Source organism: Sarcophilus harrisii, chromosome 2, assembly GCF_902635505.1.
Source record: "Sarcophilus harrisii chromosome 2, mSarHar1.11, whole genome shotgun sequence".
Classification (NCBI taxonomy): Eukaryota; Metazoa; Chordata; class Mammalia; order Dasyuromorphia; family Dasyuridae; genus Sarcophilus; species Sarcophilus harrisii.
Window position 1 is genome coordinate 58196566 of NC_045427.1, and position 25383 is coordinate 58221948.

Sequence of the window (25383 nt, forward strand, 5' to 3'; positions counted from 1 at the left end):
TGGTCTTTTCAGTGTTTCTCAAATACAAAGTTCTATCTTTTGCCTCTGTGCTTTTGCATGGGTGCTCCTCCCTGTCTGAAATGCACCCCTTTCTCGTGCTTCAAAGAATCCTTAGTATCGTTAATGACTATACTGAAACAGAACTACAAGAAGCATTTCCTGATTCCCTCAATTGGTAGAGCTTTCCTCTCCAAATTACCTTATATCTGTTTTGTGTTGAGAACAACTTTTTCATTGTTGGCATCACAAGCATCTAGCATAGTGCCCTGACACAATATTTAATAAACTTGTAGTGATTGATGAATGTCCCATGAAGAAGGAATCATATAGCAAGAAATCATGAAGAAGGAATTTAAAGCACCATAAAAAAGGAGTCTAAGAAGTAATCAGAAGGAAAATAAACAGCAACGGAACATTCAGACCAATTATCAAAAGAAAATGTGCAAGTAAAATTAAGTCACTGAAAAAAAAAAGCAGTTCACAGTTTCAGAGATCAGATAATGAAATCTCCTCTCTAGGCAGAATCAAAAGACTGCTCAAGTAGAATGGGGTTTTCACTGTTGGACTTGGTTTAATGCCTGTTGTTTTTATTTAGATTTTTTCCCTTTGTTACAAAAAGGTGTATTGGGGGATGTAAGGGTGTGGTTGTATCTGTAAATGACTGTGATAGAAGGGAGATTTACCCTGTTGATGAGGTCTTTAAGTTCATAGACTACTAAAAGGAAGTCCAGTTGACTCTTCCCACTTCCTGAAGAAGATGGACTAGAGTCCATTTCCAAATTCCAAACTCACACAAATTTGGCCTATAGAGCCATTTGTTCTGTGGCCAAAAATTCAAGCTTTTCTATCTTAAAGTTGCTTGCCACCCTCACTCCTATTCCTACGTCCCAAGTATCCCCCCCCCCCCCCCCCCCCACTATTCCCAATAATCCTTATCCCCATCTAAACCTTGCATTTGGTGAAGGAAATGATGAACAGTGTTTAAATGACAATGAAATATTTTTCAGGGTATTTGAGGTCTGAAGGAAAATAAAGTTCTATACCAAAAACATTAATTGCTAAAGGTGGAATTTAAGACCTCAATACTTCTATCAGATCTTTGGAGAAGGGAAGAATTTATGACCACAGAAGAACTAGAGAATGACCACAGAAGAACTAGAGAACATTATGAAAGGTAAAATGGACAACTCTGATTACATTAAACTAAAAAGTTTTTGCACAAACAAAACCAACAGAAACAAGATTAAAAGGGAAGTACAAAACTGGGGGGAAATCTTTACAGCCAATACTTCTGATAAGTCTCATTTCTAAAATATATAAATTGTGTCATTTATAAAAATACAAATCATTCCTCAATTGATAAATGGTCAAAGGATATGAAAAGACAATTTTCAGATAATGAAATTAAAGACATCTATAATCATATAAAAATGCTCTAAATCACTATTGATTAGAGAAATGCAAATTAAAATGACTCTGACACACTATATCACATTTCTCAGATTGGCTAAAATGATAGGAAAATGATAAATGTTGGAGAGGATCAGGGAAAACTGGAACTCTAATGCATTGTTGGTGGTGTGAAATGATCCACTCATTTTAGAGAACAATCTGGAACTATACCCAATGGGCTACAAAACTGCATATCTTTTGACCTAATAATGCCATTACTGGGTCTGTATCCCAAGCAAATCTAAAGGAGGGAAAAGGACGTGCATGTGCAAAAATGTAGCACATTTGTAGCAGTTTGGTTTTTGTGTGGTAGCAAAGAACTGGAAAATGAGTAAATGCCCATCAATTGGGGAATGGCTGAAAAAGTTAGTGATATATGAAGGTAATGGAATCTTATTGTTCTATTAAAAATGATAAGCTGATTTTAGAAAAGCCTGGAAAATTTTACACAAACTTATGCTGAGTGAAACAAGCAGAAGCAGGAACACATTGTACACAATAACAGCAAGAATGTGCAATCATCAACTATGAAAGACTTGGTTCTTCTCAGTGGTTCAGTGATTCAAAGCAGTCCCAATAGACTTTGGACAGAAAATGCCATCTGCATCCAGAAAAAGAACTAAGGAGACTAAATGTAAATCAACACATGATATGTTCACTTTTTTTTTTTTTTTTTTTTTTTTTTACTTCTATCATGGTTTTTTCCATTTGTTCTGATTTTTCTCTCCCAACATGACTTATAAAACAATGTGTGATTAAAAAAATAATAATTAATTTAAAAAAAAACCCTCAATGCCTGTATGATATGGAATGAAATGTATGGAAAATGAGAACCTGATATCATGTGATAATAGATTTAGCTTATAGTATTATATATATATATTATGTTTTATATATATAATATATATTATTACATATAGTAGATAATAGATAATAGCTTATAGTATTCTATTTCCCCCCCCACACCCCATTCCTAAGGTTGAGTCTAAGAGAATCCTAAGAGATACCAATTAAGATAATTTGGATTTTTCCCACTTTCCTCACAACAAAATCATAAGCCTGGCAGTGTTATTATTATTTTCTATGAGATGGAGAAGACAGAGACTCAGAAAAATAAAATAATGTAATTGGCAAGTATCAGAATCTTCTGCCTCCAAAAACAATGCTTTTTCCATTACCTTGTGATGTCATTCAGTTGTGAATGCCTTATCATTGTCGTTATTTAAGTGTAGATAGGATGATAACTTTATTCAGAATGAGGGAGAAAAGATTCATCCATTGGGTTGGAATTGCCCTCTATAATCTCTCAGGTTGCTCCCTACTCTAGGATTCCATGAATATAAAATGCTTCATTTTTTTTTTTTCTTAAACCAACCAGAACTTATGCATACAATTTAATTTTGTACCCTTAAAGTAACTATGTTGGGAAGTTATGTGCTGATTCCCAAATCCCTGCTACTACTCAGAAAATGCTCAGAAGTCCTCTTCTGGAATTGCATGTAGTAAATTCTTTTAGATTCTAAGTTCTTTTGAGGACAGAAGTTGGCCTTTATTCCATCTTTGAATTCCTAGGACTGAGCAGAGAGTTTGGTACATCATAATAATAATAGTTCTATAATCCATCAAGGGCCACCAATCGCTTTATATTCATTATCTTTTTTGACTCTCACAACCCAGTTAAATGGTTGCTACTAGGGATTATTTTTCCAATTTTATGGTTGAGAAAATAGATCCAGAGGGCACATTAGGATCCCATGCCTAATAGAGTTCAGAAACCGTAAGTCTCTGATGACTCCAGTATTCTTTCCACTTAACCTCATTGTGTTTGTTTTTATATACAGTCAAGCACAAAAGATTCCCACCCACTGGCAAATGTATCCCACCCCACCCCCAGGTTGTATAGGTAGTATTCTGAATCCTGAGTCATCTAGAATGATGGTTGCTCATTGCATTCATCAAGTTAAGACTTTCTGTGTTGTTTGTCTTTACAAGGTTGTTATTGTACACATTTGTTCTCTTAGTTTTACTTATTTCACTTTGTATCAGTTCATACAGGTCTTCTCACCATCTATGAAACCATTCCTTTCCTCGTTTCCTTTTTTTTTCTTTCATTTATTACTGCAAATTGTATTCCATTACATTCACATAATAAAATGTGTTCAATCATTCCCTGATAAATGAGCACACCCTTACTTTCCAGGTTTTTTCTATTTCAAAAGGAGCTGATATATATATACATATATATATGTATATATATATATATATATATATGTTTGTACATGTGGTTCTTTTCTCTTTCTTTGATAGACTTAGTTGTGGTATTGTTGAGTACAAATACATGCACAATTGATGACTTTGTGAGCAAAATTCCAAATTGACCAACTCTCACCTTTACCAACAGTTAAACCCACTTATCATTTTTCTTACTGAATAGGTATGTACCTCATCATATTTAGAAATAAACTAGTTACATCTCTCAATGGCTCTAGGGAATTTCATTTGAAGTTAATTATTTTTACACTATAAAATAATGCAACTAAATTTCTAAGCCTCTTAAGTATTCAGAGAAATCCCCCAAATCAAAATCCATTGATATTGAATTTCTCTTGATGTTTATATTATATGACTTCTCTTCAGAACGACTTGTCATATATCTTAGGGAGTTGCAAATAGACCCTAATCCACATTTTCTAGGTAAGGAAACAAGATTCAGAAAGAAAAATTGACTCATGCAACAAGCTGAGGAAGCTAGCGCTACAACCCCAATCCAAGTATTCTTTTTATGATGCTATTTATTTTACTATGGAACTTCAGGAGCATTAGACCCTGTTTAGTACAAGCTTACCACCTGAAATCTCATCTTCTTGTAGATTTATTCAACTTTGATATCCAATTCTTCCATGTTACTTTCAGTTCTTCCCTCTTCCCTCTGAGGGGGGATTGGAGAGCAGAGGAATGAATTCCCCCAATCGGTTTCTCTTCTTCATTTCACTCCAGGAACATCAGGTACCTAGGCATGAGCAGGTGGAGGATAGGAGCTCCTCTCCATCCCCCTTTCAACTCCCCTTTAGGTCTTGTCTTCTCCCTAAGCTCCTTGAGGTCAAGAACTGTCTTTTTCTTATTTGTATTACTAGTGCTTCACACAGTGTCTGGCACATTGCAGGTGCTCAATATTTATTCATGATTGATTGTTATACTGCCTGCATTTTTATGTCCCTAAACTAGGTTTGAAAACAATTCCCAAATAGTTTCTGACGTGGATCATGGATTTAGAGCTGGAATCTTACCAGCTAGTCCAACTCCTCCATTTCACAGATGAGAAACTGAGGGCAGGAGAATTTAAATGATTTGCCCAGAGTCACGCAACTACACAGTGTCACAAATGGGATCTGAATTCAGGTGTCCCCTGGTTCCAAATATCAGCAGGCAAAACTGGATCCCCAAACTAATCTATATCACCATGAACAAGATACAGTTCCATCTTTAAAATGTGGATAATCAATAAAAATTATTAAATTCTATTAAAGATTTGCCTAGAGCAGGTTAAAAGACTTGTGCAGAATCAAAGTCAGTTTGTTAGGGATAGAATTTGAATCCATGTCTTCCTGATACTTTATGCCTACTTTCTATCCACTATCTTCAAATCATAGCTTAATTCATTGGTTTATTGGTAAGATTTAAGGAAATATGAAAGAAAATGTTAATAATACAGATTAAATGTAAAAATATGAAATGAACTTTTTTTGGATAGCCAACAATTAAATATCTATTAGCTAGATCTTTCTTTTGTACTCTTGCGCATTTTCACAAGCCTGCACACACATACAGACACACACACACACACACACACACACACACAGCTAATGCACCAACCTCACAAAATATATTGTGAAGAAAAACACTTCATAAACTTGAAATTAATTAGAAATAGTTTAATAAACTTTTATATAAACTAGAAATATGGGTTACTATGATTTCAAATGATAAATTCTGGCCAATTTATTAAATTATCTTCTTCTAGAGTTTATGGCCATGCATCTTATTTATTCAGAGAAGAAATCATGCTTAGTACCATAAAATCTTTCCTTTCTCTATAGCTTAAGTACTGAGTTAAGTAAAGGAGGAAAGGAACATATCACAAAATGAAAGACAGAATGAATGAATGAACAAAGAAATGGACAAGGAAAGGAATGAATGCCTGAGCAAGTGAATGAATCAGTGAGTGAGTAAACAAATAACACAATTTGTGCTAGCTTCTCTCATTAGCCCCCAGATCTTGTGCTCATCACTACTGTCACAATCTACAGATTGGACAGACAAGAGATCAACACACAAAAACACAAGCAGCATCACATCAGTGTTTTTAATGGTTGGCAGTGGAATGACAAAAAAACTCCAAAAAACAAAAACAAATCAAAACAAAACACAAAAAATAGCCTACAGCCTTCTGCAGTTCCATTTCCAGTGCTAAGTTTCAGCATTTGAGGTAAGTAACATTGGTAAGAAATCTCCCACCTGCTATAATTATTGCTTTTGTCTTGCCAACAGCTGCCCATGGCCTTGGAGCACAGGGCCCTGTCACAGTAGAGGGTTCAAGAAGGGGTCAGGGCTGGTGGAAGGGAAGAGCAAAATGATTTTTTCCAACAAAAGGAGTTTGCATTGTAGATCGGACAGAGAGGGAAATGCCCGCCGAGAAAGAGACAGGCAGGTCAAACTCCAACAGTCATTCCAATATCAAAGCTATTGAAGGACCACCGGATAGCAGAGTAAGGGGTTAGGGGGATTCTTAGCAATTAAATCAGGTGATTCCTTTGGTAAGAAAGACTCCCAAAGTAAATTAGAAATGGACTAGAGGGAACTAATAATGCAGCCAAAATGACCATTTCTTCTTCTACTCTGTCCCCTAACCCCCAAATGGCTCTGAGAAGTCAGTCTGTGACCAAGGGGCCGCACACCTGGTTTGGTCTTAGCTGATATGGAAGCACTTTGGACATCATTGTTGTTGCCTCTGACAGCATGAGCCCCTTTAGGACTGGAAAGAGGCCTGAACTACTCTTCCCTTCAATGGCTGAGGAGGTCGGAAATTGTTCACCATGTGGACCTTCACATCATCCTCTGAAGTGAAAAGGAGGCTCCGGAATTTTTCCATCTGTAGGAAGGCAAACCAACATTATCAGCTTAGGTTTGCAAAGTAGGTGATGAGTTCCAGCACTGGTATAAGTAAATATAAAAGATGAGACAGAACTGGACTTGTGGTCTTCTCTAACTCCTGCATTCTTTTCTGTCCAAACACATTTATTTTATTGGCTCCCTATTTTTTGAGTGGGAATCCCAGCAAGTTTCCTTATCAAAACTTCCATTCTATTTTCCTTTCTCAACTTCTCCAATACGGATCTCTAAGTTGTAATTTATTCTCCAAGTTGCTACCCATCCTTCCATTCCATTTTCTTACCACATCTTCTCAAAGTTTTCTAATTCCAGACCCCTGAAAGCAGGCTTAGCCTGTTCCACTCTACTATCCATGTTATGGAGAAAGGGAGCAAAGGGCAGAGACTATCTCCCTTTCCCCCAAAACACACATTTTAGTCTTCCCTTCATGATCTCCAAATCTATGTTTTCAAGTGGACTGACTCTTGGTGAAAGGCAGTGGTTCTCTGAGTATTTCTCTAATCCCTTATGGGTTTATGATCATTATCTAACAATTGCCTGATTATGCTACAAATATATTTTTCCTCTGTGACAACCAAGCATGAACATGCTTGAACATCAGAAGTCGATTTCTACAGTGATGAGACCATTCAAGACCATGAGTCCTTTGGGGCAAAAATTATTATTATAGTTATTGTGAGACTTTGACAAATAAAATCTCTAAAAGTATTCGTAATACTCTTTTTTTGTTGTTTTTAGAACAAAAAACATTTGAGAATCACCAGTACAATGGAAAGGGTCCCGTTTTCAGAAGTCTGTGCCTACTTTGGGCCACTAGGTGGTGTGGTGGGTAGAGTAGAGTACTGGACAGGGAGTCAGGAAGACACATTATATTCCTGTGTTCAAATCCGACCTCAGAAACTTCCTGGCTATGTGACCTTGGGTAAGTCACTTAATCCTATTTGCCTCAGTTTCCTTATTTGTAAAATGATCTGGAGAAGGAAATTGCAAACCATTCCCGTATCTTTACTAAGAAAACCCCAATTGGGGTCACAAAGAGTTGGACATGACTGCAAAACGAATGAACAACAACAAATATCTATATTCTGGAATCCATTAGATTGTAAACTCCTTCTTTGTCTCTTTTTTTATCTCCATTGGTTAGCACATAGTAGGTGCTGAATAAATGTTTGTTGATAGTTTGATCGATTCGACTAGCTCTGTGACCTCAGCTCTCTAAATATAGATTTTTCTCATCTGAAAAAGAGGAGTACTATCCCTTTACTTCAACAAACATCTGAATACCTACATCTAAGATATGGTGCTAGATCTGTAAAAGACAAAAATAAAATAGTCCTTGTCCTGAAAATTCTTCCTTTCCACTTGACTTTCACCTCTCCTTAGACTCCTGCCCTGTCCTTGGTAGTCCCACCCATTCCTGTCCCCCAGGCTCAGAAAGGACTTACCTGTTTCTCTGAAATTGTGATGGGCTCCTTGAGTACTATCCAGGTCACACTCTCACTCAGGGGTGGTGTAGTCAAAGACCCTGGGTAAGTCCAGTAGTGGAGGTTCCTGGGTAGGAGGCATTTGGGATTGAAGCTGTTGAACTGGGCTTTGGTTCCCTGGAAAGAGGAGTCAGCAGAGACTGGTTTAAAATCCTTCAAGAGTAGTTTAGGGCTTGGGGAAGGTGAAAACAGAAATTCCCCATCTAAGGTTAGACCAGAGATATTTATGATTTTCTTGTCTCCTTATATCACGCAATAGAATTTACTTCTGTGGTAAAGTAAAAGTTTAGAAGTCTGGAGACTGCAAATGTAATATCTAACTTAAGTGGTCCAGTGAAGTGAACACAGTACAGGAAAAGCTGCATTCAGATTCTTCTTCAGATATTTATTAATTATGTGTCTTGAGGTGAGTCCCTTAATTCCTAAAATCTTGGGAGGTAGGTGATATTATTACCCCCACTTTACAGTGAAGGAAACTGAAATAGGCAGAAGCTTTCTCAAGATTACGTCTGAGGCTGCATTTGAACTCAGTTTTCTTGACTCCTGGTCTGATCTATCCACTGTTCCCCTTAGCTTGTGAGGTCAATCAGAATCAATCTAATCCATTTTACTTGAATCCTTCAAATCCCTAATAGTTGAAGGTAGCTATTTTTCTCTCCTTGCCCCCCACCCAATCCTTTTCTTCTCTAGGGGCTATATACCCAAACACACTCATAATCAAAGCAGGTGCAGACAGGCAACTGAAACACAAGTTTGGAGAAAGAACAGAAATGCAGGAGGACGTTTATGCAGAAGAAAGATCCAAAGTCTGCAGAATACTCACTTTGAATCTGACCATGTATAGTGCATCAGTCAGCCGGTTCATGCTGGCGTGCTCAAATCCAGTCTGGAATTTAAAATGGATAAAGAGGTATTAAGAATGTCTTCTAGAAATAGATGATAAATCATCCTTCACACCTCTTAATATTTTCAGACATGGCCAATGTGTGGATTTGATTTGCCTGACTAGACATATTTTGTTACAAGGGTAGGCTTTTATATAGTGTCTTGACTGTTAAAAAAAAAAAAAAAAAAAAAAAAAAAAAGGTATTTTATTTAGTATAATAAAATGCCTCTTTGAAAATTCTACTCCATCAGAGCAATCTTGAATTATGCCCAAAAAGTTATCAAACTGTGCATACCCTTTGACCCAGCAATGCTACTACTGGGCTTATACCCCAAGGAGATACTAAAGAAGAGAAAGGGACCTGTATGTGCCAAAATGTTTGAGGCAGCCCTCTTTGTAGTGGCCAGAAGAAAATGAATGGATACCCATCAGTTGAAGAATGGCTGAATAGATTGTGGTATATGAATATTATGGAATATTATTGTTCTGTAAGAAATGACCAGCAGGATGAATACAGAGGCTTGGAGAGACTTGCATGAACTGATGCTAAGTGAAATGAGCAGAACCAAGAGATTATTATATACTTCAACAACGATACTGTATGAGGATGTATTCTGATGGAAGTGGATTTCTTTGACAAAGAGACCTAATTCAGTTTCAATTGATCAATGATGGACAGAAGCAGCTACACCCAAAGAAAAAACACTGGGAAATGAATGTAAACTGTTTGCACTTTTGTTTTTCTTCCGGGTTATTTTTACCTTCTGAATCCAATTCTCTCTGTGCAACAAGAAAAGTGTTTGGATCTGCACACATACATTGTATCTAGGATATACTACGACATATTGAACATGTATAGGACTGCTTGCCATCTAGGGGAGGGGGTGGAGGGTGGGAGGGAAAAATCAGAACAGAAATGAGTGCAAGGGATAATGTTGTAAAAAAATTACCCTGGCATGGGTTCTGTCAACAAAAAGTTATTATAATAATAAAAAAAAAATCCCTTCCACAACATAAAAAAAAGAAAAAGAAAATTCTACTCCATCAACCTGTCTTATGCATGTACCAAAAACAAATATTTCTTGAAAAAAATACAAAAAGAAAAATAAAAAGAATGTCTTCTGGGCATACTCATTTCTGATCCCAGACACTCAGCCCCCTAGATAACACACACCTGCCTCTTTTCCAAAAGTTCTTGCCCTTAAGGTGTTGACACAACCCATTCATGTCTTCTTGTATCCTAACCCCTGAGTGTGCCTGGGATCTATTGATACAAGAACAAGTTTGAGTCAACCCTGCTGAGGAGGAAAAGGGGACATTAAATGACTTTTTGGTGGAAAATTGACCCTCCTCCCGCACCCCAGCCTTTTCTACAGCTTGAATCCTAAAATGTTAGAATGGGAAGGAAATTTAGAGAGCAACCTCAACTCAGTACAGCATCTGGGTAGATGATCATTCACAGCGCCATGTACAGTGGAAATAACATTATGATTTTGGAATCAAGAGCTGGGTTCAAATGCTACCCTTCCTACTGACTTCTTAAGTGACTTGGGGAAGTGACTTCTCCCTCCCCCCTTAACCATACCCTCACCCCAGACTAAAAGTCCAAAAATACAGAGATCCAAGTGCTATAATCCTATTGCCATCTTAGAGATGAGAAAACTAGCTATGTTCTGAGCTATGTCCAAAGGGCTTTAAAATCATGTATATCTTTTGACCTAACAACACCACTACTAAGCATGAATTCCAAAAGAGAATTTTTAAAAAAAAGAAAAGAAAAGGACTTATATGTACAAAATTGTTTATATCAGTCTTCTTCTCAGGGCAAAAAACTGGAAACTGAGGGGAAGACCATTAATTGGGGAATGACTGAATAAAATGTAGTATGTGACTATAATGGAATATTACTGTTCTATGGGAAAGGATGAGTAGGATGCTTTCAGAAAACTCCTCCATGAACTCAAGCAAAATAAAATGTACCATGTACAAAGCAACAGCAATATTGTGGAATGATCAGCTGTCCCAAGGTCTCTGGGAAATTACAGGAGGGGTCAAGATCTATCTGGATGGTGGGGGGTTTAGATCTAGATTTTCTGACTGTTCAACCGGTGATTTTTCTTCATTATGATGTCCGGTGCAGAAGAAAGTTCCAGGTATCAGCTCCCTAACCCATGAAGCATAAAGTGCTATAGAAATAAGGGACAATATTATTGTTCTCTGCTTATCCTTAAGATCTTCACTAAGTTCAGGCAAGTAAAAGAGAGAAGAGGGAGCAGTTTGGGGGTCGGGGGAAGGTTCCATAAACCTAGAAGTCATTTCAAGCTCTTCCCTCCTTCCCTCCAGAAAATCTACTCACCTCCAGGAAGATGCCGACCACGGCCAGACCATCTGGGGCTGCAGCTGCTTCTGCAAAAGTCTTGTATTTTTTTCCATTCCAGTGGACCAAATGGAGCTGTGGAAAGGGATAGCCAAACCAAAGTTAACTCTGGTCACATCCAGTGGCTTCTCTGTTCATGGTCCATCTAGTTAGTGGCTTACGGAGGCTAATTTGTGGCCTACCTTCTCATCCCATTCTGGCCCTTCTACCAAGAGATATTAAGCCAGGTATTTTGGTTACCACTTAAAGTGGATGGTTGGGGGTTAAGAATTGTCTGGGGTGCTCCTTGAATCCAACCAATTCTACATAATAGAAAGAAGGCTAGATTTGGCAGTCAGATCTGTCTTTGAATACTGGCGCTAATACCTATTGGTTATATATATGCCTTCGGCCAAGTTCTTTCTTTCTTCTTTTTACAGTATTTTATTATTCCAAATACATGCAAAGATAGTTTTCAGCATTCACCTTTACAAAACCTTGTGTTCCAAATATTTCTCCCTCTCCCCACCTATCCCTCTCCAAGATAGTAAGCAATTTGATATAGATTAAAATGTGCAATTCTTCTAAATAAATCTCTATATTTGTCATTCAGCCAAGTCACTTCATCTTTCTAGCCTCCATGTCCTGATCTATAAAATGGGAATAATAAATCCTTGCCTCATGGAGCTGTCATGTGGAAAGTGTTTTATGAACTTTAAGGTATTAGAGAAAATGTGAGTTACAAGTATTCAGATCCCCTTGATATTTGACCCGGGGCTGCTGCTTTCAGGGTTTGTCATTGTTAACATTTTCTACCTCTTCTTCTCTCTATCCATCCAAATCTTTCCTTCCCCTAGAATATCCTTACTCTGGACTAATAGCTTCTTCTTCCATTTTATTAAAACTTACTCTCAGTTAGAAAAATAACACGATATGGTAAAAATAATTGCACTTAAAGCATAAGTGTGCTGGTAAATGTTTAACAATCAGTTCCCCAAAGATATTACACATCATATCTAGTTTTAGGCTTAATTTGCATTATTTTCTTCCATTGTTCTCTTAAGTCTAGAAATCAACAATAAATCAAATCCTGTTATGTTGCATTTGCTGATTTTTGAGGTGTAAATGCTCACACTGAAATTTTAACCATAAGCTCTTCCAGTCTGAGGGAGCAAAAGCATATCCTTGAAGGTGTTGATCTCACAGATGGTTGTTGGCTTTGTAGAAAATCAGGTTTTGTTACTAAAAATAACAATCAAATGCTACCTCTGTAGCATGCCCAGGAGCAGTATCCTTCACAGTAGTTTTGAAACTGTTGTTCAAACATTTCAGTTATGTCCAACTCTTCTTGATCCCATTTAGGTTTTTTTCACAAAGTAGTTTGCCATTTCCTTCTCCAGTTCATCTTACCGATGAGAAAACTGAGGCAAACAAGGTCAGCTAGTCCTTACAGCTAATAGTATCTGAGGCTGCATTTTTTACTCAGGTCTCCTAGATTCAAGATCAGGCACTCTGTCCACTCACTATTCCCTTTGAGAGGCAGTTAGTTCAAGAATTATTATCTCCACTTTGTAAATGGAGAAGAGGAGGCCCAGAGAATAATTCATTTTCCTAAAGAATTTTGACGGTACAAAGTATCCCTGTGAGACAGAGGAATTATTGTCTCCATTTCACAAGTCACATAGTGGCAGAGTTGGAACCCAAGGATTTACATTACTAAAGGTGGAATTACTGAAAGTGTAAAGTGGAAGGCAGAGGATGAAGAAACTTTCTTTGGGCCCCTTAAGGATAGCACATGGTGGGAGAGAAAGGGGTTCTTTGTTCCCCCGATAAAGAGGGCAGAGCCCTGGGATCTTACCTCACTGGAGAAGGACTTCCCATCCACTGTATGTTCTGAACCTAAGCTGTGTTTTTTCCCCCAGTGAAAATGGAACTGCTTCAGCCGGTAGGGCCCATCCAGGGGGCCCCCATGAACCACTATGGAGAGAGACAGAGGGATAACAAGAACTCTCATTTTTCCCAAGGAAAGTTCCAATTCAGAAGGTCCTTTCATACACAGATTCTTATCTAGCACTAGAAGGAATTTTGCCAGATAAAGATAATAATTAGCATTTTTATCGTGTTTGAAGTGTAGTCTAGCTAGAAGGGGAACTAGTAAATGGTTGGAGATTACCTCCCAAGGGATTAGAGTGAAAATCCAACTCATAGGAGGTATCCAAATCTGCCCTCCCCCATAGCAGATTAGCTAAAAGGTTGATTAGCCTAACCGGCTCCTTTCAGTTAGCTCCCAAAATTGGGGAAACTGAGGCTTCAGTGGTCAAGTGATTTGCCTTCAGATTCAGAAACAAACCAATACACTACAGAGCCCAAGATGGATTTAGGCCTATCAGAGAAATAGGGGACAATCTAGTTTAAACCCTTTATTTTATAAAAAAAGGAAAATAAGGATCAGAGAGGGAGAAAAAAACTTGGTCAAGCTTAGAAGTGATGCAGAAGAACCTAACATCTTCTAATGGACAAATAAAATTTCCCTTTCTCCACCACATACTGTCTCCTCTCAAAAGTCTCCCTGGGAGATGGTACCATGGCCAGCAGCAGTCTATGCCAGACCCAAAGATAAATCACAAGGAGGAAAGGAACAGGGAGAAATTTTTCATTTGGAAAATACACACTGCCCTAATTCTAGCTGGCTTTGGAGGTGAGCCAAAGTCAGAAGTCCCAAGGTGAAGAAGGGGGCTCCGTCCTCCCTCTCAACCCACTGGTGACATTCCTCTGAATGAGCCAGACAACCAGCAGGAAGGTTAACTAGTGCAGGCTCTAGAAAGAGCTAGGATGTATCCTGCAGGTTCTAGCCTGAAGCTCATTAGCAGAGGGGCTCACTAGGCTAGAACTTTCAGCTACTTTAGGTTTCAGGTTCTCTACCCTTTTTCCCCATCTGAGACAATATCTCATCATCCCACTCCTTCCTACCCTCTCCTATAACTGTTCTACTTTCCAGCCTCTTTTTCTTCCAGCCCTGACACAAGCCAAGAAGGAGGCTGGGAGAATAGTTATGTCAGTCCTTACAATGCTCATTTTCAAGAGTCTGTTAGGACCTTGGGATCTTTTTATTCTAGGGAGAGCCCAGAAATGTGGGGAGGCAGGGATGGCAAGGGCAGAAGTAGCAATGGCAAGGGCAGAAGTAGTGATGGCAAGGGCAGAAGTAGCAATGGCAAGGGCAGAAGTAGTGATGGCAAGGGCAGAAGTAGCGATGGCAAGGACAGAAATAGCAATGGCAAGGGCAAGGGAAATTGGAGATAGCAAAGGAAATTCCTGTCTATGAGACAGTGGAGCTATATTTGGAGCAAGAGACTTTGGCTCTGCTCACAGACCAATTAATGTACTGAGGCACTGCTGCATTGTCTTGTTGCTAGGTTGTGCTGTATTATTGTTCTGTTGTCTTTGTCCTGCTATAATAGCTGGCATACATTTAGCACTTTAAATATATTGCCTCATTTGAACCTCACAACAATCTGAGGAGAGAGATAGGTGATGTTATTATCCCCATTTTCCAGATGAGGAAACTGAGGCAGATAGCGGTTAAGTGATTTGTCCAGGATTACATAGTATCATGTTGTGGAGTGTGTGTGTGTGTGTGTGTGTGTACATATGTCCACACACATGCACTCCAGGTTATATCTGGGTATTGCCATATCATTAGCCATCTACCAAGGCTGTTCTAAACAAATTAAAGTATCAGAGGAACATTAACTATTACAATCATGTTGTGCTTGGGCTATTTCACCGTTTTCACAAAAACATCTTTTTGGTTGTGTTGCTAACTACCTTATCGCTTTGCTATGTTATATTGTGGTTCTTTTGAATCTTCTTCAGACAAAATAAACTGCTCTGGGGGTTACGGTAATTGTGTTTAGGGTTTCGGTTTTGTGCAGACTCAAGGATCCTGACACTATATCAGCTTCCAGTTCCGACTCAAGTCAGCAACAGCCAGGGCAGCCTCTCCTGCCTCCATTTTTGTCTGCAGGCCCCCACCATGAAACCAGGCTCAGCAAGAGCTGAAAAATGCCCACTCTGAGTTGGGCAACATGAAGGTGACTGCTTTTAAAAGCAGATCACAACGTAGGGGGACCTGTGCCAGACCCCAGATGCTCCCAAGAGCTGGCCAGAGAGAGCACAGAATTTGAAGGAAGATGGGCATTAGCAACCAAGTCCTCACTCCATCCCAAGGACAGGCTGAATTTTTTGTTTGTCTAATTTCCTTAGTAGGAAACAAATGAGGACGAGTTCCACTGACACGTCCCCTAAAATGTTCTGAACTAGGGCAAGGCGTACATTGCCCAGCCTGGTCTCCTTCCAACTGCAATGGATGGGGCCAGGGATGACCCTTGGCAAAACTAGGAAGTCATAAAATCATAGGATTTAGAACTAGGAAAAACAATAATTTTAAAATAAGAGTTCTTCAATTAGCATCTTCAGACACCCTCCCCCCAATCCCAAAAGAAGGTCTGTGAGTAAATTTTACAAGATAAGTGAACTTGGATGAAAAAAAAAAAATCTCTATTTTCTATATCTGCTAAGTGAAATTTAAGACTATTCTTCAATCATATATGTAGACAACAGATATTCTGAGAAAGGGTCCACAGCTCTCACCTTTCTGCATCCAAATGATGTTAAGAACCTGCTTTGGGGACAGCAGAGGGCTACCTCCTCTTTTGGGTTGAAAAAACTGTGGTCCAGAGAGAAATGATTGGCCCTCATTCATACAAGTAACAAAGAAGGAATGTGAATCCCAGGGTTAGATGCAGTGAGTTCTATGCTTTTCCCTGAAACAATGAAGTCTAATTTGTGGCACCCCCAAGCTCCTCTTACCTCTAGCCCTTTTTATTTTATACTCACGTTCACCTTTAAATCAGTCTGCTTGCTTGATTAAATTCTCCGGGCCCTGCCGAAAAAATCCTAGGAAGAGCCAGCTCCCAAAGTTGCCTCTTTTTTTCTAGTTTTGCCACTTTTTAATCACAAATTAGTGCTCAGGGCTCATCCCCAGGCACCCGGCCCTTTCAAGGTGAGCTCCAGTAACAGGCTCCAATTTCTCCCTGAAAGGGATCAGGAGCTTCAGGCTATTAGTGAGGGGAGTCTTACACTACCTGAAGTTACTAGAACCTGTTAGAATTTTAATTACTGGATTGAGTGTCAAGTTGGCCTCAGGTCATGCAGCTGAACTGTGGCTCCTGTTGAATAGACAGCTTGGAAGATTAAGATGGGAGAGAGGAATACATGCAGCTAAATTCTTGGAAGGTAACAAACCAGAGTTTCCAGGATCCCTTTCCCTCTATTCACTCCCTTATCTCTGCATCCAGTGCTATCTCCAGTCCTCCAGATCTGTATCTAGCCGCTGGACCCAGGTGGCTCTGGAGGGGAAAGTGAGGAAAGTGCCCTTGCCCAGCCCTCCCTCGCTTAAATCCAATTCACTTGCATGTCACAAAATCGCCTCCCTGATGTCATGGGCCTCTTGGGGAGCGAAGGGAAAACAACCACCATCCTTCTTTGCTAAATACATCAAGGCAGTCCCAGGTTTAAACGGTCTGCCCTACTCCCTTAGTAGGGAGCCAAGGTGATAGAGGAGAAAGAGCATTAGATTTGGGGCCAGAAAATCTCATTTTGAATCCCAGCCAAGCCATTTATTAGTGATCCTGAGGAAGCCATTTGGCCTATCTCAGTCTCTGATCTAGAAAATGAGGAGGTTGGCCTAGATCAGGGCTTTTTAACCTACTTTGTGCCATGGACGACTTTGGCAGCCTATGGAGACCTAGGAAAGCCTATATATAGACAGGTCCCTTTTAAATGCATTAAGAAAAATACACAGGAATACAAAGGGAAAATGATAGTGAAATACAGTTAGCAAAAATGTTTTAAAAAATAAAATAAAATAAGCTCACCGATCCCCAGGTGAAGATCCCTTGGAATATAGGGAGCTCTAGTCTTGCTTTCAGCTCCAGGGTCTTTTGGTTTACAATGGCTGAAATGGACTGACCCGCAGGAAGGAGCATCTGACAAGGAGGCGACTTGGGCTCTAGGCCCAGCCTGGGAAACACGTTTTAAACTGCCATACAAATTGAGATGTAGGGATTGTTATAGGGCTTCATTCCAGAGAACGTTTGTAGAAACAGCAGGAAAAATGGGAATGGGCACCTTGGCAAGATGCTAACGGGTAGCCAGCAGATCTCTAAAATAAGACTAAAAATATCAGAGCTGGTCCTGGTCTGCAGGGCTAACGGGAGTTTCCTCATAGGTAGTTTCCTGATGAGGATGAAATCTGAGGCTCCAATTTGAAAAAAGAAGTAGCCAGCCTTCTAACCTATTCTAGTAAATAGAATTTAACCTCCTGGAACTATCAAAAAACCCTAAAAATCAAGCTCCTGGTTCTCTAGTATGTTGTATGAACTGTAGAAAAATACTATCACAGAACTAAAAATCAACCTCCTGGAACTATCAAAAAACCCTAAAAATCAAGCTCCTAGTTCTCTAGTATGTTATATGAACTATAGCAGGATACGATCAAAGAACCCTAAAAATCAAGTTCCTGATTCTCTGATATGTTGTATGAACTGTAGCAGAATATATATATATATATGTTGGTTATTTGTTGGGCATTCATGGAGGTGTACCAGAGCCAACTCAAACCAATCATGAAAGCTGATTGTTAAATTTTCTATGGAAGTACCTCAGAAATGGCAGATGCAACAAATGAGGGCTTGATGCGGTTTTGTTGATTGTTTTTGACTTACGAACTTGATGGAGGGAACGTTAATAATGTATACTAAGCTTGAAAGCATGCACTGTTTTTTAAGAGCTCTGACTGTTAAACATTTACAAGCACAGTTGTGGACAATGATCCACTTCTAAAGTGTCCAAACTCCAAACGGGGTATGGGAGAGTGGAAAAATACTAACATAGCCAATAGGTCCAATAGAGCTGCCTAACACCAAGGGTCATGATTCCATGACAGGGTCCTCCTGCAGCTTTTCCTAGGGCAATCTCCACAGTCAGAGGTGAGGGTAGGAGATCAAAGATGGCTCGGGCTTCAAGGACAGTGTAAGGAAGAGTGGAGGTGATGAAGTCATCCCTTGGGTGAACCAAGGGAACTGGGGATATTTGACAATGGTACAGGGAATAGAGCACTGGGCCAGGAATCAGTAAGGTTGGAGTTAAAATCCATCCTCAGACATTTATTAGCTGTGTGATTCTGGGCAAGTCACTTAATCCTGATTGCCTCAGTTTCCTCGATTGTAAAATTGTACAAAATAATAACAATCATGGCATCTTTTTCTCAGGGTTGTTATTGTCAAATACAATAATAATTTTGGAGCACTTAACATAGTGGCTGGCACATAATAAGCACTATATAATATAATTATGTTATATTCCCTACCTCTATACCTTTCAACTTCCTATGAAATCTTCCTCTCATATATTTTCTTCTAAAGAAGAAATCCTTTGAGAAAGGACAGAATAATAGAATACTGGATTTTTGGGGGATTCAGATGACTTATCTCTGATACCAAGTAAATGAATGAGCAATTCATTTCTACTCTTTCAGTTTCCTCATCTGTAAAATGGGTGAGACTCTTCTAGTTCTAAGAGTCTGTTTCTTCAGCCAACAGACCCCAAAATAACTATCTTTATCTTCACTGCACACTATTAACTCTAATCTCAGCTCAAAGGTACTAATGAGGTCAGAGGAAGCTTAGAGATAGGAAGGACAGAACTTAAAGAATTAGTCTTCAATTGCACATGTTTAACATATATTGGATTACTTGCTGTCTATAGGAGAAAGAGGGGAATGAGAAGGAAGAAAAATTTGGAATTTTTTTTTTGCAAGGTTTGTTGAAAACTAACTTTACATATATTTTGAAAATAAAAAGCTATTATTAAAAAAAAGAATTAGTCTTAAGACCCATTCAAATCTGAAACTATCTGTTTCAGCCTTGGCTTGTATATAATAGCTGAGAGACTTGTTAGTGCACACACAGCCAAGACCAGGGACCAAAACCCAGGTCACCTACTCCTAGAACTTCAGGAGTTTTCCCATGATACTTGATAGTCAAATTGACCTACAGGACAGGATCTGACCTGTCTCTCTCCAGAAAAGAAAGAACAGGGGAAGAGAATAAACATTTATGTATTATGTGCCAGGGACTGTGCTAAACATTTTACAATTATTTTCTCATTTGATCCTCACAACAGAGGTAGATGCTATCATTGTCTCTGTTTTACAGATGAGGAAACTGAGGCAGAGAGGTTAAAGTCACACAGATAGTAAATGTCTGGAGCGGAATTTGAACACAAGACTTCCTGACTCTTTATTGAGCCACTCTAGCTGTGTGGATGAAAAGTAGAGGAAAAAAGAGGTGAGGGAAGGATGAGTTTCTGACTCCCAACTCCTCCCCTACAGTCTCCTACACACTGAGAGACCCACATGTGCCATCCTGTTTACTCACCTGTCCTGTCATCCTCATCATCAAACTCCACCATGACAGAATGTCCATTGTTGGAAATGCTTAGCGACATGCAGGATTCATAGGCCAGGACCAGGGGCTTTAAAGTAGGGTCATAGACAGCCTGACTGGAGACAATGTTGATGGGAGACTGGCGGTCCCCTTGGGCAATGGGGTATAACTTGTGCCATTCAGAGGGACCTGTGCAAGCAGGACAGCAGAAAATAAAAGCATCAGACCTCCACATCTGCTCTCCAGTTCCCCACATCTTCTCCTTCCATCTCCACCAGCGAATGCCCTACCTATCCTTAAAGAGCCAGCTCAAATGCGATTGCCTCCAGGAAGTTTTCCAAAATTCTCATCTAGAGAAGTTACTTTTCCTTTCTCTGACTTCAGAGTAATTCTGAACTTCTCTTTTAGACTCCTATTCTCTCATATATATTATGTGTCCATGTACCAAGCTGGGAATTCTTAAGGGCTAAAACAAATTCTTTACCTTTCTACTTCTCCTAGCACCTATTACAACTTTTTTTGTTTAGTTACTAAAGTTTTGTGGAATGAATGTTGAATGCTGTATAAAGTCAGAAGTCCAGAGTTCAAATCTCACCTCAGATATTTAGTCATTTGGCATGTTTGCCTCAGTTTCCTCAATTATAAAATGGAGATAACAACAGCATCCATCTCCCAGTGTTTTTTGCAGGGATCAAATGAGTTAATAATGGTAAAGAATATAGTACAATGCTGGGTGCACAGTAAGTATTATATAAATATTAGTTTTTGTTATCATTAACAATTTCTTCTACCAAATGAAAAGGCTGGATGAGATCACTAAAGTTTCTAACATACTGTGATTCTTATTTAGAAACATCTAAATGATAAGATATCAGAAGTAAGGATACTCAGAGACTAGATCTCACTCAAAACCTGATTCCTAGGATCTTTAGAAAACAGATCTCTCCCAAGATCCTCATTTTACAGATGAGGAAACTGAAGCTGAGAGAAATAAAGTGACTTGGCTAAATTATAAAAAAAATTTTGAACTCAGGTCCTCCAACTCCAATATTCTTTTCTCTCTTGATATGCCGCCTAAGTTTTATTTTTTATTTATTTATTTTTGCTGAGGCACTTGGGATTAAGTGACTTGCCCAGGGTTACACAGCTAGGAAGTGTTAAGTGCCTGAGACCAGATTTGAACTCAGGTCCTCCTGACTTCAGGGCTGGTGTTCTATCTACTTGTCCCAATTTTTAAATGAGTGGATACTTTTTATATATCTGACCCTTTAAAAACTTGCGTGTATGTATACATTCACACATATACATACAATTTTCATGTGTGCCTGTGTGTCACACACAATACAAATATAGTTTTGATAAATGTAAAACTTTAGAATTTACAGTTACATTACAGCTATTTGGGAACTAAAGGGAGACACAGAACAATTTCTTGACTAACCGAACTAATAGAATGAATGTCAGAGGGAAACTAGAGTCATTTTCCCTACAAATCTTCAGGAGAAAAAAGGATTCTCCATACCAAATGGCTTAGCAGTCATAAGGAGGCTGGATTAGCTAGCTCCCCAGTTTATCCAGTGCAGTATTCTGTGGTTCTATAGTTTCCCACTATAAGACCTCTGAAGACATTCGATTCTCTTTCTCTATCCTGCTCCAGCTTTTAAGTTTATCTCGTCCCTCTCAAGGTAGAAGGAAGATCCAAAATGAGGTCATTTGGGAATTTATTAGAATCATGGGATTCTAGATGGAGGAACTGGGGGTACCTCTTTATGAGGAAGAAACTGGTTCAAAGTTAAGTGACTCATCCCCAATCATACAGGTATAATCCTAATAAAAGTCAGGATTTAAACCTGGATTTTTGGACTTTTGCAATTAACTCTAGTAATAGTTTTAAGAGAATGGAAGCTTTGATTATAATGTGGTTTTGGTTAAGCAGTAGGTTTGGTTTCTCTAGGATATCTTGCCTACGGTAATTATTTAATAAGTGTTCATACGAGTGAATCTGAAATATGTCTATTCCCTCAAGGTCATAGGAAATCTGGTACTCATGAGGGATTCCTTCAATGAGATAAAAGTCCAGTCCAGGATCATCTCCCCATCAATACCCTAAGTCTGCTATAATCTGAGCAGGGTTTAGAGGCCCACCGTCTAAAATAAGGAAGGGCAGACAGTTTGCCTGTCTTCCACCAATAAATCCTCATCTCCTCGTGGGTTGATTTTCACTCTTGAGAAAGTGATTGTATATGCCTTGATCTTCAAATATAAGTAAAGGCATACCCACAACACCTGGATGCACACTCTCAGGAAGGCATATTCAGCATTGATAAACACCCAAGAACACAGTCACTCGGCAAGCAACTATCTCTGTACACTTGTTCATATGCATAAATTCACAAAAAAGTCACATTTACACAAGGCTTCTTGGTAACAAGGAGAACACTGCTTCATTTGCTCTACCCAACATCTCCCATTTTACAAAGGCTGGAGCTAAGCTTCCTATCAGCTCCACAGAATCCAGAGCTCTTTAAGCTACAAGCACCTCTTACAAGGAACTTATGATCCAACATATAGCTAAGCATTCTAATGCCTTGCAGCACACACACACACACACACACACACACACACACACACACACCTACCAAACATATGCTAAGACAAATGCAAACTTTCGCACCACGGATCATCCAGGTAGGTGGATATACTCCCAGAAATCCACACCTTCCTACCTCATGCCCATCTCCAGGCATTTGTCCCCAACCACACATGTAATTCACACAGAAGGCTCCCAAACAAGACCCCTCCAGCATCCCCGGTACAAACCCACCTGTACAGGAAGGCTCGTGGCACTTCTCTTCCTCCTGGCTCCCTGATTCTGAGGGTCTGCCAGCCACTCTATCCTTCTATGACTATTTTACCGGTGGCTGGTGGGGTTCTCCCCCACCCCCTACCCCTTTTAACTTCCTAAGTTTTCCTTGGGAAGCTGTGGTAAGTGCTAGGCTTCAGATCAGATGTGTATGACTCAGATTCTCACAGCTCCTGCCTCTCTGTTTATTTTTAAATCCCCTTTTTTTGGGGCCTGCTGTAAATCCTTTCCTAGGAAAGCAGCTCCTCCGATGAGGCTCCCCATCCTGAAGGGGCAGCTCCAGAGCTAGGGACCACCCCCTGCGCTGTGATGGGGGCTGGTGACTTCAGATGGGTGCCTGTCTGCGCTGCTCTGAGGGAATGGGCAGGGAAACGATGTCAGCCACAACACCCCCTCCCTAAGTGCGAGGGAACATACCCACACTCAGGTGAAATCAACATGTTCTTAGGTATGAACGCTCTGTACCCATTCCCTTCTGATTTTACTATTGCTGATCTCTATTTCATTGCATCTCTGTCTATGTTTATTGCTGTCATTCTCTGTCTCTCCCTCCCTCTCTCATCCTTTTCACTGTAATTTTTTTATCCATCCCCTTATGTCTGTCTGTCTCTATCTCTCTCATCCTTTTCACTATAGTTCTTTTTTGTCCTTCTCTCATCCTTGTGTCTGTCTTTTTAACCCTTTCCATGTACCTCTTTCTTTTTCTCTACAAGTCTTCCTACCAATTTTTCTTTACAGACACAAGTAGACTTAGGACCATCACCACATCTCTACCCACATCCCCAAAAAGCCCAGTTAAAGTGGAAGTCTTGACATACTTTCCACTGATGATCTCGGCACCACAAGTTCCTTTCTAGTTAAAAATGACCCATTCCTACTCTCTGGCTCACATTCTCCATCTTCTTTTTTTGCCTGCTTTTTCTTCCCCAATTCCTTACTGAACCCCTAAAATGTCTTTTCCCTTCCCAAAAAAGGACCCAGTCAGATGCATACTCTCTGGAACACTGGGGGCCCGCCTTCCAGGATAAGTGTGATCCCATAACTCCTTTCCAGAAGGCTGCCAGGTCAACATGTGTTTCAATGAGTTTTCATTCCCTCAGGTTAAGGCTTCTGTAGACTGGAGAGTCCCCTTCCCCCCACCTCCATTCTGCCCTGGTAGGCATTAATTGGAGGGGAAGGGAGGGAGAAAGGAAGAAATGTGCTCTGTAGGACTGAGGCTGGGTGCAGGAAGAGGAGGAAGATGTAGCTCAGACTTTGCACCACTTACTGTGTCCTGATCCTCTTGGGAAATAGGGTTTGGGAGCATGGAAGCATAAAAATGTGATTTAGAGCTATGAGATTATCCAGCCAAACCTCCTCACTTTAAAAACAAGGGAATTAGGATCACAGAAGGAAAATGACTTGTGCAAGGTCATACTGAGGAGATAACGAGGAATTCTGGGTCCGGGCCAAAAAAGCAGGGCTGAGGAAGCGTATTTGGATGGGGGGAAGGAGAGGGATGGAGGAGAAGGGAACCAGCTTCCCATCTGCGAGCGGGTAGCAGATCGGAGACGGCAGGTCTGGGTGGTCCAGGCTGCCAGGGAGGGCATGGGGTTCCAGACCGGAGTAGGAAGGAGTTGGTCTGGGGGAGGGAGCCAGCGGCTATCTAGAAGGTGAAAGAGGCGCTGGGGCAGGAGCTTGGCAAGCGGGGGCGAAGATTCCTGGGTCTCCGTTCGGACTGAGCCGGGCTCCAGTCTCCGCGGAAGGTGGGAGGTCCCGGGTCCTGCCTGGAAGCCGGAGCCCGGGCTCCACGCTGGCTTTCGGAGGGGAGCATCCAAGGGTCCAGGGGCCTACGTTTCGGGGTGGGGGGGGGGGATACCGTGTCTGTCCTCCTACCGTCCTCCTGGCCGTAGCCCCAGCCGTGGTGGCCGGTCATAGCGCTGCCGCCGCCGTTCCCGCTGCGCACCTGTCTCGGTTACAGCTCGGGCTCCCGCACTCGCTCTGCGGGCAGCCGACGCCGAGCCCCTGCTTAAAGCCTCCGGCAGTTTGGCCGCGGGTGGAGATCCTCGGGGACCCGCCTCCCGCGTGCATCCTGCCCCACCTCCTCTCTCCTCCCACCTTACCGGGCCAAGGGCTGAGATGGGGAGATGATGGGACGCGGACCAGAGAAGGGGAGGAGGACTTTCAGCTGCTTCTCTAAGAGGCTGCCTGCGCGTGCCTTTCCTAGTTTGGGGGCGCCAGGAGGGGGAGCAAATTGTCAGGTGGAGGGAAGGGGGTGGTGATAAACAGCTGCCGTTGTGGTATGACTTGAGAAACTCCAGGCAGATTTTCTCCTCCATCCAACCTCAAAATACCCTCCTCCCGCAAAATCCCAGGAACCTGTCTGATATTCAAGATTTCACCGGTAGAGATTCATTTATTGGGTTGGACCCTAAGGTTTTTTTTAAGATCCCATAGTTCTGTTATCAATGAATGAATGAATGAATGAAGCATGCCTAGGGGTGATGATACTTTAAATCTGTTTCTGTGTGACTATTGATTGAGAGCAAGGTTCGCTCTGAGGGGATGGGTCACTAGATAGATGCCAGAGACGGGGAACCTTAATAAAAGCATATCGGAAGTTTTTGGAAACAAATTTCAGTGGAGGAAGCTGGACGATTTTGGGAAAAATCAGATGCAGATTTCCA

At 40.5% G+C, this 25383-nt stretch overlaps 1 protein-coding gene across 1 annotated transcript; it reads right to left on the minus strand.

Moving 5' to 3' along the window:
- Positions 1 to 5801: 5801 nt before the first annotated feature.
- On the minus strand, positions 5802 to 24895 carry CA7 (carbonic anhydrase 7). The gene is made up of 7 exons (XM_003758756.3): positions 24593 to 24895; positions 19846 to 20043; positions 13206 to 13324; positions 11348 to 11443; positions 8929 to 8991; positions 8067 to 8222; positions 5802 to 6601 (listed from the first exon to the last, which is right to left on the minus strand). The coding sequence occupies exons 1-7, from the start codon at positions 24630 to 24632 to the stop codon at positions 6479 to 6481; spliced, it is 795 nt and encodes a 264-aa protein (XP_003758804.1). The 5' UTR covers positions 24633 to 24895; the 3' UTR covers positions 5802 to 6478.
- Positions 24896 to 25383: the final 488 nt, after the last annotated feature.